The sequence below is a fragment of the Perognathus longimembris genome, chromosome 11 (assembly GCF_023159225.1).
Source record: "Perognathus longimembris pacificus isolate PPM17 chromosome 11, ASM2315922v1, whole genome shotgun sequence".
Classification (NCBI taxonomy): Eukaryota; Metazoa; Chordata; class Mammalia; order Rodentia; family Heteromyidae; genus Perognathus; species Perognathus longimembris.
In genome coordinates, this window is record NC_063171.1 from 53,362,385 (window position 1) to 53,378,204 (window position 15,820).

General features: G+C 43.4%; 1 protein-coding gene across 2 annotated transcripts; it reads left to right on the plus strand.

Moving 5' to 3' along the window:
• Positions 1-236: 236 nt before the first annotated feature.
• Positions 237-15,405, plus strand: Nek2 (NIMA related kinase 2). 2 transcript variants are annotated; one of them, XM_048356923.1, is made up of 8 exons: positions 237-411; positions 1,182-1,399; positions 2,619-2,859; positions 5,016-5,098; positions 5,896-6,022; positions 7,152-7,371; positions 10,209-10,334; positions 14,610-15,405. In XM_048356923.1, the coding sequence occupies exons 1-8, from the start codon at positions 316-318 to the stop codon at positions 14,831-14,833; spliced, it is 1,335 nt and encodes a 444-aa protein (XP_048212880.1). In that variant the 5' UTR covers positions 237-315; the 3' UTR covers positions 14,834-15,405. The 2 variants fall into 2 exon arrangements, with proteins under 2 accessions (XP_048212880.1, XP_048212881.1); XM_048356924.1 differs by lacking the exon at positions 14,610-15,405 and adding an exon at positions 11,614-11,662.
• Positions 15,406-15,820: the final 415 nt, after the last annotated feature.

Below are 15,820 nucleotides of genomic sequence, written 5' to 3' on the forward strand. Positions count from 1 at the left end.
CCAGGACCAGGGCTTTCCCACCCCGCCCGCCCAGCCTGGGCTTGGCTCCGCCCTCTTCTCCCTGGAGGTCGGAAGCAGGCGCGGCCCTGACGCGGTTGCCTAGCGACACGCTATTCCCAGGATGCCCAGGGTGCTGTGTTCTTTTCTTAGCCAATCAGAGGAGCGGGTCGCTCTCACTGTCGGCCAATAGGTGGCGAGGCCGGGGCCCGCGACGGTTAAACTGGACCGGGGCCGGGGTTCGGGTCGGTGAAGTGTGGTAGTGAGTTCAGCCAGGCGGCGGCGGGAGGCGACGCGAGTCGGACGGCGCGCCCGGCCATGCCGTCGCGGGTGGAGGACTATGAAGTGCTCTACACCATCGGCACCGGCTCCTACGGCCGCTGCCAGAAGATCCGGAGGAAGAGCGACGGCAAGGTGAGCGCGGGCTCCGGCCCAGTCTCCGCCCCTGCGGCACCCCGCGGAGCTGGAGCGCCCCGCGGCCCGGAAGCCTCAGCCTTGATGTCTCTGGATCTGCGAACCGGCGCAGCGTGTCTGCTTGGATAGATACTATTTACACGCTTGATTTTTTTTTTTTCTTCGTATTTTCTCTTACCTGCTTTGACTTGCTCGGTGTCTTCCATTGCTGGCATATAGCTCGCTGTGAACTTCAGTTAGACAGGAAAAGAGGCAGTAGCACCACATCCTCAAACTTTATACCTGCAATCACAATCCACATAAATCTCTTATTATTTTGATAATTGGATTCCCAGTGAGTGTAGATCTTGTTCAGAAAGCAACATTGGAGAGGAAACTGGGCTGCTGCTGGATCTTTACTAAGGTTCTGGGAAAGCACAGCCGGTTGGAATACGCGGGGAGGGGAATTGACCTCGTCAGTACTAACTTTGACCAAGGTACCAACTGCCTATTTCCCACTAAGAATTGAGAGTGGGGATTTGGAGAGTTCTAATATATCTCATGCATGTCTCTGCCCTGGACATTTTGTTGCTTAAAGATTAGAGAAAGATTAAGGCAATGAAATCAGGACTTATAAAATGTATTGGCTGAATTACATGGTCATGACTTTGGATTGGAGAATGTTGTTTGAAGGGGAAGTCATTTATGCAATTTGGGGATATTTGTGAATTTCATTTATTGTTTCTGAGCACAATAGTCCTCATAACTTGGAATTTTTTTTTTCTTTTCAGATACTAGTTTGGAAAGAGCTTGATTATGGCTCCATGACAGAAGCTGAGAAACAGATGCTTGTTTCTGAAGTCAATTTGCTTCGTGAACTGAAACATCCAAACATTGTTCGTTACTATGATAGGATTATTGACCGAACCAACACAACCCTGTACATTGTGATGGAATATTGTGAAGGAGGGGACCTGGCTAGTATAATTACAAAAGGAACCAAGGAAAGGTAAATGCCGTCTTTTAAATGTAGGCTGAAAAGGGGTCTAATTTTGTTACTGTTTAAACATCTCCTGTTAGGATCAGAGACAATGTATGTATGTACTAATATGGAAGTGTTTGGGGGTTTGTTTGGCTCATTCACAGAACCCCAGAAAGTGACTGGTAATCCAACACCCATATTTATATAAAGATAATTATTTGCTGGATACTTGTGGCTCATACCTGCATTCCTAGCTACTCAGGATGCTGGGATCTGAGGATACATGTTTGAAACCAGCTTAGGCAGACATATCTGAAAGATTCTCTTAGTTAACATGGCCAAGTGGTAGAGTACCATCCTTGAGCAAAAAAGATAAGCAAAGCTGTGCACTGATGGCTCTCGCTTGTAATCCTAACTACTCAGGAGGCTGAGATCTAAGGATGATGGTTCAAAGCCAGCCCAAGCAGGAAAGTGTGAGACTCCTATTTCCAATGAACCATGAAAAAGGCTGGAAATGGGGGCTGGGAATATGGCCTAGTGGCAAGAGTGCTTGCCTCGTATACATGAAGCCCTGGGTTTGATTCCCCAGCACCACATATATATAGAAAATGGCCAGAAGTGGCGCTGTGGCTCAATTGGCAAAGTGCTAGCCTTGAGCAAAAAGAAGCCAGGGACAGTGCTCAGGGCCTGAGTCCAAGGCCCAGGACTGGCAACAAAAAAAAAAAAAAAAAAAGAAAGAAAGAAAAAGGCTGGAAATGGAGCAGTGGCTCAAGTGGTAGGAGTTGAACACAAAAGCTCAGGGACAGGCCCTGAGTTCAAGTCTCAAACCAGCACCCTGCTCCCTCCCCTCACTCCTCTGGGCCTCAATGAACCTAAGCAAGAGCATGAGGCCCTGACTTTTAAGCCCTAGTACTGGTACAGAAACAACACCCGTAATCCTAGCTAATCTGGGGGCTGAGATCTGAGGATTGCAGTTGGAAGCCAGCCTGAGCAGGAAAGCTGGAAGTAGAGCTGTGGCTCAAGTGTTAGATCACTGTATAGAACACAAAAAAAGCTCAAGGACAGTGTCCAGGCCCTAAGTTCCAGTCCCTCTCAAAAACAAAAACAAAAAAGCAACAAAAGTCCCACAAACAAAAAGATAATTTATTTCCCTATTTGTACATTTTAACAACTGGATAATTGACCTTGGCCATATCTGTAATGTTTTCAATTTGAAGTTACATTTCTATAATGGCTTTGGCTTCAGGCAGTACTTAGAGGAAGAGTTTGTTCTTCGAGTGATGACTCAGTTGACGCTGGCCCTGAAGGAGTGTCACCGCCGAAGTGATGGTGGCCACACCGTGCTGCATCGGGATCTGAAACCAGCCAATGTCTTCCTGGATGGCAAGCAGAACGTCAAGCTTGGAGACTTTGGGCTAGCGAGGATATTAAACCACGATACGAGTTTTGCAAAAACATTTGTTGGCACACCTTACTACATGTCTCCTGTAAGTATTTCAAGATTCACGTACTTTTTAATATCCTAATGCTAGTGTTTAAATGCAGGGATTTAGGGTTTTACTTGACTAGTAAATCTAGCAGTCCAGAATTAGTCATACTGTTTCATTTTAAGTTTATAATTTTTTCCCCCAAATAGATTACTTACCAGCAGTTTAATTCTGGCTTTTATTGAATGATTACCATGTGGTAAATTCTGACATTACAAAGAAGAAATGGGTTGTTGTGTGTGCAAGCATGCCCTCGTTAGTCCTGGGGCCTGAACTCAGAATCCAGATGCTGTATCTGAGATTCTTTTTCACAAAGGCTAGTGTTCTATCACTTAAGCCAAAGTGCCACTTCTGGCTTTTTCTGAGTAGTTTATTAGAGATGAGAGTCCCATGGACTTTCAAACCACCATCCTCAGATCTCAGCCTCCTGAGTAGCTAGGATTACAGGTGTGAGCCACCAGTGCCTGGCAAGGGAGTGAGTTTTTTTTCCTTAAGAGCAGCAATGTTTCCCAAAGTGTAGGTGTATCACATGGTGTAATCACGTAAAATGCAGAAACCTGGGCCCCGCGGCAGATGCAGTGGATTACACTGTCTTGCCAGGAAGGTACACGCATTCTCCCCCACCATTTTAGTTTAGATTTTGTGTTTTAATAGACCATAGACTCTAGATAGATTCTTTTTTTTTTTTTTGGCCAGTCCTGGGGCTTGGACTCAGGGCCTGAGCACTGTCCCTGGCTTCTTCCCGCTCAAGGCTAGCACTCTGCCACTTAAGCCACAGCGCCACTTCTGGCCGTTTTCTGTATATGTGGTGCTGGGGAATCGAACCCAGGGCCTCATGTATATGAGGCAGGCACTCTTGCCACTAGGCTATATCCCCAGCCCCTCTAGATAGATTCTTCTGCTCATCACTTTAGCTGATGTGTTGCTAGTTGGTTTCTGGTGCTTTTATTTTTCTTACCTTTTCCTGAATGTGTAACACAGTCCATCTACTTTACTCACCCATTGTGTCTTTAGCTGGATATTTTGTTTCTAAAATTTCTCACTATTATAAGGAGCTCTGCTGTACATCTTGTATAAACTATCCTTCCTTCTTTTCTTCCTTCCTTCTTCCTTCCTTCCTTCCTTCTTCCTTCCTTCCTTATTTCCTTGAAGTGTAGTCATAATGTAAAATTGCGTAGATAAGAGAGTAAAGCAAATTGGGCTGTTGTTAGATATTGTCTGAGGATTTTTTTAAACATTTGCACCTATAAGGGACAACATCAATGTGTGAAATCTGAGCAGATAGTTTCTTCATTAGTTTACAGTCATTTCTAACATTTCCCAAATCTTAATAAGTTATGCTAACAGATCTGACCACAATACAAAACTTAAAATTTGATTTTGTGACTAAAATTAGACATGGAAAAAAACAAAATAATGAAGTAAATTAGACATGCCAGAACTATCATATTCCACATAGAAAACCTTTGCTATTCAGGAAAACTATCCAGAAGTGGTTCTTGGAAAATTTGAAACCTGTACAGCTCTTTTGTTCCTTTTCCCTTCTGCATTTGTAATTAGATCAGCTGTTTCCCTAAGGGATTGCTTGTTGAGAAGTGTGGTATCAGACATCTGCTATACTCACATCTAGCCTTGTGGAGATTCTGGTGTTTACCTATGACTTCCTTGGGAATAACAGCTATGGTTGACCAATACTGGGTGGGCATGAAAGAAAAGCGAACAATTAAAGTGGGCAATGAGAATATGTTACTGCTGTACAATACACTAAGAAAAACATATAAATGAGTAATTCAATTAGTTATTCTTGTCTGTTCATTTAATGTAAGCTAGATACATGTTTTGCTTATGTTGGATTTTTTTTCCTTTGAACTGAGGTCCTGGGCACTGTCCTTGAGCTGCTCTTTTACTCAAAAGCTAGCGCTCTACCACTTTGATCCACAGTGTCACTTTTGGTTTTCTGGTACTTCCTTGAAAATAAAGAGTCTCTCAGACTTTTCTGCCTGGGCTGGCTTTGAACCATGATACTCAGATCTCAGCATCCTGAGTAGATAGGATTACAGGCGTGAGCACGGGCACCAGATCTCAGGTATAATTTTTTAAGCTTTAAAATAAAATAGTCTTAACTCCTTCACTCTCTCACCATTCTTTTCATCTAGGAACAAATAAATCGCATGTCTTACAATGAGAAATCAGATATCTGGTCATTGGGTTGTTTGCTGTATGAATTGTGCGCATTAATGTAAGTATGATACAGGTTGATTTAAATTTTACAGTGAACTAACTGTTCATTACTTCTTAGTGGTTCAGCCTTTTGAGCATTCATGCTAATAAAAACATACTCGTCTGAAAGATTACAAAACTCCTAAAGTAGGACGGATTTTTAAAAATAACTGTATATAAATGGAAACTATGAGACTTGGTCCTCATTTATGAAGGTCTTGACTGGTTTGCTTTCCTGTTATACTGATGCTGAGACCGTGGACATGGTTCATAGGTCAAGCAGGTAATAATGTAAAGTGACTGTAAGGGCAGAGAGGAAATGAAGCAGAGATCAAGGGGAAAGAGTCTGGAGACCTAGAGACCAGGTTAAGAAAAGACTAATTCTCCCCTATTTTTAAGTTTTTCCTTTTTGGAACTATTCTGTGGAACACTGATTTTCTCCTGGGGATGGGAAAGAAATTTTGTTCTCATGGAGACTTTTGGCACTGTTTAAAGGCACTTTTTGTTGTCACCACTAGAGGGTGCTGTTGGCATCTAGTGACCAGAGGCCAGATCTTGCAAGATTACCTTAAAATACACACAACAGCCCCTAAATAAAACTTATTCAGCCCTCAGTGTAGATAGTGGCAAGGAACTACTAAAGTTAGTTATAAAAGAAAATCTCAGTGCAAATGTAAATACAGATTGGTACTTAAACTGTGTTTTTTATCTTAATCCAGGTCCTATTATGTACCATATGTTTCCATTGTTAGTTTAAATTGTTTCTTCTTTTCTTCTTCCTTTCCCTACCCCCTCACCCTCCATTTCCTGTCTCAGGCCTCCATTTACAGCTTTTAACCAAAAAGAACTAGCTGGGAAGATCAGAGAAGGCAAATTCAGGAGAATTCCATATCGGTACTCTGATGAATTAAATAATATAATTACAAGGATGTTAAACTTAAAGGTAAAGGTTATAAGATCTTATATTGTTTGTTTTTTATCTCAATTGAATTTTGAAGTATATAGTCTCCCTTGTAGAGTGGCAGAGTCTGAAGAAACATTGAATAGTTTCTGTGGCTAAATATACTCTTATTAATGAACACAAGTGAAGAAACATTAATTTCCTTAGCTAAATATACTCTGTTAACACAAGTGACACCATATGTAAATATGAAAGGGGGGAGGGCTTGCTTACCTGCATTAGTTGCTTTCTTTTCCCTCCCACTGTGCTGTGTAAACAGATGGTTGGTAGCCAGGAAGGATTGCAGAAATTTGCACATGCTCAGTTCCCCTTTGCTTGCCTACCTCATAGTAACAGATAATAGAGATGTGGCCAGACTGACTTTATTATTTTGCCTGTAGTTCTAATTGAGAAATTATAAAGGTCAGAGGGAGAGAGGGCCAGGGGACAGGTAGAATAGAGGGAAATAACTTGAATAAAGAGCGATGGGGGTGGGTGGAGAGAAAGATGTCCCGGGACTGCTGTGGGGACATGGAGGATAATGTTGCTGAAGAGCTGTCAGGGCCGTGTTTCCCTAAAGCAGACCCTCGCAGTGCTCCAGGCATCAACACAGAACTGCCAGGATACTTCTGGAACTTAAGTCTCCTTAGAAAGGTGTGATGAAAGAAGGGAAAAGTTAAGTTGGAATCTGCTCAGTCAGGTACTAGTAGCTCATACCTGTAATCCTCACTGCTCCGGAAGCTGAGCTCTGAGGGTCGAGTTTGAAGTCCAGACAGTGAAGTCTGTAAGACTCTTCTCCAATTAATCCCACCCCCCCCCCAAAAAAAAAAAAGCAGAAGTGGAACTGGTTCAAATAGCGAAGTGGTAGAACGCCAATCTTGTGTGCAGAGAGCTGAGGAACAGCACCCAGGCCCTGAGTTTGAGCCCCAGTGTAAAAAAGTAAAAAGAGAAACTGCATCACCTGGTAGATCCAGAGCCTCATGGCTAGTGAGCTTATTTTTCCAGATGTTTGTTTACATATCTGTCCCTAAAGAAGTCCTTCCTTTTGCCATGGCTCTTCTGATGAACTGTTTCTCTTAGGGTGGAGCTTCTGTTATGCAATGTGCCACTCACTCTGAATGTTCTCCCTCAGGATTACCATCGACCTTCTGTGGAAGACATTCTTGAGAATCCTTTGATAGCAGACTTGGTTGCCGAAGAGCAAAGGAAAAATCCTGAGAGGAGAGGGCGGCGTTTAGGAGAGCCGGAAAAGTTGCAGGATTCCAACCCAGTGTTGAGTGAGTTGAAGCTGAAGGAAATGCAGCTGCAGGAGCGAGAGCGAGCCCTCAAAGCCCGCGAGGAAAGACTGGAGCGTAAGTCTGCATCAGTAATTCTGATATGCATGAATCTTTCCCAGCAAAATAGTGCAGATCTACATCTATGTGTTCTGTACTTGGAAATCAAAATGTGTACTCTAGACTCAATAGTAAACCTGCTAACACTTTGGTTTTTTTGTCTGTGGTGGGGCTTGAACTCAGGGCCTGGGCACTGTCCCTGAGCTCTTTTGCTCAAGGCTGGCACTCTACCACTTTGAGCTACTTTGCCACTTTTTGAATGGTTAATTGGAGATAAGTGGTTAATTGGAGGTAAGTGGTTAATTGGGGGCTTTCCTGCTTGGGCTGGCTTTGAACTGTGATCCTCAGATTTCAGCCTCCTAGGATTGCAGGCCTGAGCCCCCAGTGCCCAGCTGTTGATACCTTCTGTTGGACTTCTTTCTCTAGAATCAGTTGGTAGTCCTTACATGTTATTGGGCCTTCATTGTGCTGGCCCTCACACAAGAGTTATTAGACTTTATTGCAGTTACTTCTTTCTTTCATTCTTTTAAAAAAATTATTAAAGCTTTTCCACTGTAAAGGAAGGTTTTTAAATGTTCGGCCCTCCATCATAAAAACCATGTCTTCCACCCACTGAAGCAGGAGGCTCCAGGTTAACACGCCACTCAGTCTGCAGGACTGCATGTGTGCGTGTAATTCCATGGAGAATATAGGTGCAGGATAGTCTAGGTTAGTAGATAATACAGGTATTATCATGAGCATGATGAGTAGTAACTGACTTGAAGGTAATTTTGTTTCCTCCTTCTTTGTTTTGGCTGGTACTTGGGCCTGAATTCAGGGCCTCACCCTTTCACTCCACTTTTTCCATTCAAGACTGCTTTCAGGTCTGGCTTTTTTGCTGGTTAATTGGAGGATAAGAGTCTTTAAGGATTTCTTCGCCCCAGCTGGCTTCGAACCACGAACCATGATTCTCAGATCTCAGCCTCCAGAGTAGCTAGGATTATAGATGTGAGTCACTAGCACCTGGCCAAATTAGATTTTTGTTTTTTGTCAGTTGGGGGGCTGGAATTCAGGGCCTGGGCACTGTCCCTGACCTTTTTTGCTTAAGGCTAGCTCTCTAGTACTTTGAGCCACAGCTCCACTTCCTGTTTTCTGTTGGTTAATTGGAGGTAAGACTCTCAAGGTCTTTGCTGCCAGGGCTGGCTTTACACCACAGTCCTCAATTCTCAACCCCCTGAGTAGCTAAGGTTAGGGGTGAGCCACCAATGCCCAGCTTCTTTTTTTTTTTATATCAATTCAAGTATTTTTTCTTAAAGGGCATTATTAATTTCTTGAATATCATTGTAATAAATCCATACTTAAATTCAGAAATCAATGAAAGTGTGCATTGATTAATAATGATCTATTATCAAATGTGCCCCTGCTATACTCCAATGTGCACTCCAGGAATTTATCTCTGTCCTCTGCTACTTAGCCTAAAATAATAAACATCATTGGTGTTTAGTAAATTTTATTGCCAAATAATTTAAAACAAATAGCATGCAATTACTCTCATTATTTTACTGTATTTTAGCACTGGAAAAGATCATCAGAATCATCTAATCTAACTCTCCATCACTGTATAGGAAATTACTATCAGAGAGGCCATATTCTTTTTTTCAATGCCCAGCTTCTAAATTAGCTTTTGGTGTTGAAAGCCAATATTCTTCACTGCCAAGGTCTTAGGATTACAGGTAGCCAGGCAGAGAGGCTCTTCGGAGCCAGAGATGGGCCGAGTGTCCGCACCACCACCACCACCCATGGTTTGGCGTTGACAGCCATATGCCATTGCTGAATGTTTTCCTATTTAAATGTATAAAATGTATAAAGCCTCCAGTGTGTTCACTGATCATTTTATTTACTAATGATAATGACACCTTGTATAGTGCTAAGGTAGGCCTACTTCCTAGGTACAACCAATGCTCATCTAGAAACCTTTTGACATTTTTCTGTCAAAAGGACACTTACATATACTCACACATCCTCTCTCTCTCTCTCTCTCTCTCTCTCTCTCTCTCTCTCCCTCCCTCTCTCTCCCTCCCTCCATCCCTCCTTCCCTCCCTTTCCCTTTCCTTCCCCCCGCCCCCCCCTGTTCTTTTTTTTGCTGGTCCTGGAGCTTGGACTCACTCAGGGCTTGGGCACTAGCCCTGAGCTGCTTTTGTTCAAGGCTAGCAAGAGTGTTAGCCTTGACCATAGCACCACTTCCAGCTTTTTCTGTTTGTGTGGTACTGAGGAATCGAACCCAGGGCTTCATACATGCTAGGCAAGCACTCTGCCACTAAGCCACACTCCCAGCCCCCAAACTGTTCTTAATACCTTGCCAACTTTTGTAATTTTATTCAGCAACTAAAACCTAACTACTCATTGAATTCTAGGCCATGAATAAATAGTGGCCCTTGTTACTAATCTGAAGAACTGCTCTTTACTGGTTTGTGTTTTTGTTTGTTTGTTCGTTTTCTCCTATTTGGGTATTGCCGTGGATCTAGAAGGAGGTGCTCCGAAAATTAGCTGTTTTCTGTGGAGAACAGTGATGGCTTGAGCTTTTTCTTACACACACATTACTCTCACACAACATGATCAAGTGAAAGCTGTTTGCTTCAGCCAGTCCTTATACGTAAACATAAAATAACATAGGACATGCTAAACCAACCACTAAATTAAAACCTCCCTCAGATTGTTCAACATGTCCACGAGACACGAGAAATTATTCCCAAAGCATGAATCACCTGTGGTCAGGCATGTTGGGCTGAGTGATAAGAGGAGTTGTAATGAAAATTGTTTTATGGCCAAAGCTCCTTGTTAATTTTCTGCTTGCTGTTTCCATTCCCGTTTCGAAGAGAAGGAACACGAACTTTGCATCCGGGAGAGACTCGCTGAAGACAAACTGGCCCGAGCAGAGAGCCTGGCGAAGAACTGCAGCTTGCTAAGGGAGCGGAGGTTCCTGTCCCTGGCGTGCAGTCCAGGTATGGCAATCGGTGCTACGCTGGCGGCATGTACACCAGTGGTGGTCTCTGGTGCCTTTGTCTTCTGTTTTATCAAGTCAAACTTTAAGGTGGATTCCACTGAATCAATGAATTTAGTAGAAATAAAGTTTGAGTGCCCTATTGGCTGACTTACTAGACTCAGAGACCTGAGGCAGTGAGCCATGGGATTTGATCTCTTAGATACCTCATCAGACTATCTGTTTGATAGTTGAGATTTTTTTTTTTAATGAACGCATTTTCAAAACTGGTGTGGATTTGATTAAAACTACTTTTCGCTAGGTGCTGGTGGCCCACGCCTGTAAACCTAGCTATTCCGGAGACTGACATCTGAGGATCATGGTTTGAAGCGAGCCTGGCCAGGATAGTCTGTGAGACTCTTATCTCCAGTTAGCCACCAGGAAGCTGGAAGTGGTGATGTCTCACAAAGTGGTAGAATGCTAGCCTTGAGCAAAAAGAGCTCAGAGACAGCACCCCAGGCCCTGAGTTCAAACCCCACACGGACCAAAACAAACAAATAAGACCCCTCTATTTTGTTCTGTACATTTGCTAGCATTTTAATACTGTGACGTCCTATACTTCCAAGTATGGCTGTGTGATAAAGCAGCTGCAGAAGAAGCGTGCGTTCTAGTCTTGGCTAAGCCTCTGGGAAGCACATCTCTGCCTGTCCTTTGCACTGGGTCTCCTTGTGCTGCCTTGCTTGGTGCATCCCTTCCCACACAATTACGTCTGATGAGCTTTCTCCTTTCATAGAAAAATCTGTGAATGTTTTATCTCATCATTAGGATTTGGGAAAACGCAAAGTGCACAAACAGCTTTTGATTTTGTTATGACACAAATGATTTGTTCCAAGTCTTTGGTTGATTTTTTACAAAATTGAGTTTGTCATGGAATTTTCTGTGGTCCCTTTGTTTCGTGTAGAAGAGCCGTGTGTGAAGGCACCGTTTTCCATCCTTAGTAGGTGATTGAGAGTATGGATCTGGTACATGGGGTAGCATTTTGTAAATGGGACAAAGAAAATTTTGTTAGTGTGATGATTGCAATAACTATAATGCATAATAATGGAAAAAAATAGTGGCTGTAATGAGGAAACAAAGATTATGTGGAACTTGAGCTGTGTCTGTTAAAGTATCTCTTTTTCTAAATAGCACTATTTATCATTTCAGTGATTTTTTTTTTTCAGTACTGAGACTTGAGCTCATAGCCTTGAGCTTGCACAAACTCTACCACTTAAGCCATATCCCACTCCTTTTGCTTTCAGTTTGTCAGATACAAACTTTGCCGATGGCTGGAAACTGAACTCCTGTCACTGCCTCTTGAATAGCTGGGATTATAGGTATGCAGCACTACTCCTGCCTGGCTTATTTCTAAGATGGGTTCTTGCTAACTTTTTCTGGCTGGCCTTTGAACCATGATCCTCTTTGTCTTCCAAGAAGGTGGGATTATAGGTGTGTACCCCCTAGTATCCAGCCCCTCAGTTTCCTTCCTTTAGACTCCACATTGCTATCCATAAACACTTAATACACTTAAGGCATGCTTACGTGATAAAGCAAGGAGAAAAATTGTATTTGTGTTGCTTTTATATGTCCAGAGGATTCTTGAAGACCCTTTTAGGGATGACTCTCCTAGTTTCAGTTTATTTACATCATGCTCTGATAATCTTTGATCTACTGTATGGGAGACAGAAAAATCTGGGAATCTTAACTGTGTGAATGAATCTTGGCAAGTATTTGAGCTGTAGGAATCCAGTATCTCAGGGCTCAAAGAAGTTTTAGAACACTGGGTTCACCAGAAAGGAAACCAGCCACTTGGTTCAAGCAGAGAAGAGTTTATTGGGGGGTGGGGAGGCAAACTGCCAGCCCGCCCAAGATGGAGACTGGATTAGTAGATAGAGGGTAAAGAAGAAGAGAGAAAGAGAGCGGGGGACTCGTGTTGAGCAGAATTATGTAGGGTAAGGCAGAAAGTGGGACCATAGCAGATGTGGAAGCGATCTCAGAGCCTGGGGAATCTCTTACTGTCGAGGGAGGCGTGACCAGGGTGGTCCAGGAAGTAACCTCAGAGTCTAGGATCCTTTGCTGACTCATGGTCAGGTGATTGACAGGTGATGACTGGTTTCAGGCTAGTGAAGAGAAGGGGGAGGGGCTGTTCTGGGCAGACCTAACTGGAAATACAGGTACTAAGCCTGTCTGAGCCCCCAGATGAGCAACAGAGCAGTGGGGGTGGACCGGTGTGAAGTCAGGAAGTTGGAAACAGCCTCATACATTTCCTGGCTCAAGTGGGCTCCAACTTCAGCCACATCTTTTCTAAAGCTGGCTTTTATTTTATTTAGTCAGCACTCTAGAATGAAATGCCATTCTTTTCCAAAAGTTTTCCTTCTTGTATAACTATCCCATTAGTAAGTTAAAGTTACTTTATTTAAAGTCAGGCACTGGTGTCTCATGCCTCTGTTGGGAAAGTACAGAATGGAAAAGGAATAGGCCGGACTCAGTCTTGAACAGGGAGGACTGTTTACTGAGGAACGGCGAGGGGCACAGACTTTCCCTCAGGATTGGAGGTTTTGCCTGGAACTGGATTTTGGAAGCAGAAAATAGAAATTGGGTTATAGTGTCTCAAGGCCCAGGGCAATGTCCTTGGCCAGGCCTAAATTGGAAAATCCTGCCTGCCGACAGGCACGTAATCAAGCGTGTGTGCTCTTACTTGACCTTGGGAATGAGGCAGGAATCAATCCTTCAGCCCGTAATCCTAGCTACTGAGTAGGCTGAGATCTGGAGATTGCAATTCAAAGCCAGCCCTGCCTGGAAAGTTCTTGAAACTCCTGTCTACACTGAACCAGCAAAGAAGCCAGAAGCAGAGCTGTGTCTCAAGTGGTAGAGCACTTGCCCCGAGCAAAATAGCTCAGGGACAGCAAGCACCCAGGCCCTGAGTTCAAGCCCCAGCATGGTTGCATACACACACACACACACACACAGAGACACACACACACGTTTAACCATGTAAAGGTATTTGTAAGCAGTAAAAGGAATCTCTGAGTGGAGTTAAGGGCCAATAGAAATCCTGTTTGTTTTGGAGCAGACTCAGTGTTGGAAGGAAGAGTGGGGACTGCTGGCTGGCAGGGGGTGCTGCTTCCTCCCCCCCCTCCCCCATCCATCCATCCACACAGCCCCCAGCTTCCTCCAGCTCATCTTCATTGGCTTTTTGCTCAGGATTCATCTACACACCCCTCTGCCTCCCAGTAACCCAATAGGCCTGTCTCCTGTCCTGGTTTCTCAGGTCACTAGCACTGTTTATGGTCTGTCTCCTACTAGAGTCCCTTGGTTTAGTTCACCTATGCCCAAAGTAGGAGCTCAGCACATATTTAAACATTTTCTTTAAATGAGAACAGAAGAAAAAAGACAAAGATTCTAGAATAATCTGTGAATCTCCAAACCCAAGTTGCCCTGTGAGTGGTGGCTTTGCTGCTCTGGACTGGATAAACATGGTTCTTTTTTTTTTTTATTTTCTACGTGCTTTATTTTTTTATTTTTTTAAAGTTTTTATTATCAAACTGAATTACAGAGAGGTTACAGTTTCATACATTAGGCATTGGATACATTTCTTGTACTGTTTGTAAACATGGTTCTTATCCACGTGAGCTCGCAGCCGGTTGCCCTCTACTGTTACGTGACTGCCTCACTCAGTCCTTGTTAAGGTTCTTTTTGAAACAAGTATCTGGTGAATTGAATTGCTTTGAACGTAAGTATTACAGAATGCTTGACCCAAACCACAGGTTTTCTCCAGGAGAAAGGGCCTCTGCCTTTCCTCTACACTCCCAGAAGCCGTGTCCTACTGAGGACCGGAGGCTTCAAGACAAGTTACACTGATTTCCAAAGCTCTGCATCATGGCCACCACCCCCACTGTGTGTTAACTTCCAGACAAAAGTAGATCATTAAGGGAGCAAAACAAGAAACGAACATTCCTGGATATCTGGTTCATTCCAGGATTATTTTCTGAGTGGTTTGAATTGAAAGCAGGCTGTGCCGATGTGTGGTGAGGTGGGAGGGTCATGAGTTGGAGTCCAGACTGGACAAAATAGCAAGACCCTGTGTCAAGAGAAAGAGAAGAAATACCGATTTCTGTTAGTCCACCATACCCCTAATCACCTATCCTGGAGAAAATCAGGTCCTGAGATTTCAAATGTGAACAAAAGAATAAGTTGTTTTTGTTTATTGGCGTTGCCTGCCTGTTCAAGTAATGCGAACCCCGTTTTCTTTCTAAAGAGCTGCTTGATCTTCCATCCTCAGTCGTGAAGAAGAAAGTTCATTTCGGTGGGGAAAGTAAGGAGAACACGAGGAGCGAGGCGCCGGAGAGTCAACTCACCTCCAAGTCCAAGTGCAAGGACCTGAAGAAGCGACTCCACGCCGCCCAGCTTCGGGCTCAAGCCCTGTCTGACATCGAGAAAACTTACCAGCTAAAAAGCAGACAGATTCTGGGCATGCGCTAGTCCAGCCCAGAGCCCAGCACCGTATCCGCACAGTGCCAACCCTTTAAGATTCATTGTTAGCTGCTCTTGCTTTACATACGTGGTTCTGTGAGCCAGCCCCCTTTTGTATAGTCAGTGACATTTTGGAATGGCTTTTGCTCTTTTCCGCAACAGCTGTACAAGATGTTCACATCCTTAATTTCTCTAAAAGAGTGATAGGGTCTTGGGTGGTGGGCTTTTAATCCTGTGATTACTACTAGCAATGGCATATATATTCTAGATCTTGAGGGAAAATAATGTTGAAGAAAATACCCATGAGTAGCACTGGCTGGGACTTTTAAAATGCCTGAGTGATGTACTTTCAGATGTCATGTGCAGTTTTCCATCGTATGTCTGATTTTAAATGTGCTTGAATGTAGAAAATCTTAACTGGATATAAATTGGTCACTGATACCAAGACATCTTGTTTATGCATATTTTATGATAGGACATATCTGTTGCCTTTCTGGAAACTGATTACTGTGATGTCTATATTCTTTCATTCTTTTTAATTCTATTTAATAGTATATAAAATTTGCTGTCATTAATCTCTTTCCCAACAAATAAAAAAATTCTGTAGTTTTCCTATATCTCTTGTCTCATATTTGTTGATCTCTTCATCAGAAGGCTGTGGGTTTAAGATGAAAGGTAAACCGGGGGAAAAGAATGTGGATTGGTGCTGTTTGGCTGTGATGGTATTTTCGTACTCATCTCTAACCTGTGAACCCCTGCAGGCTCGTGGTCCTAAAGTGTTGTAACTGGGGGAAGGTGCTATTGGTAATGATCCTGCCCCATGTTCTGTGATGCCTAGGTCAACTCCCAACAACAAAATATCAACAGTGGCACTGGAAAAACTCGGCTTGTGCTAAAACTTGCTAGCCTGTACTTCCTACTCTAAAAGGAAACTTTATTTTATTTTTATTTTTTGGTGCCGGTCCTGGGGCTTGAACTTAGCGCTGGGTGCGCTCC

What these genes read in the sequence shown, in the direction of transcription:
- Nek2 (XM_048356923.1), top strand. Translation starts at nt 316, where the DNA reads ATGCCGTCGCGGGTGGAGGACTATGAAGTGCTCTACACCATCGGCACC. An exon ending in CACCTTACTACATGTCTCCT is followed by an intron (nt 2,860 to 5,015) that starts GTAAGTATTTCA and finishes CTTTTCATCTAG; the next exon opens with GAACAAATAAATCGCATGTC. An exon ending in CCGCGAGGAAAGACTGGAGC is followed by an intron (nt 7,372 to 10,208) that starts GTAAGTCTGCAT and finishes CCCGTTTCGAAG; the next exon opens with AGAAGGAACACGAACTTTGC.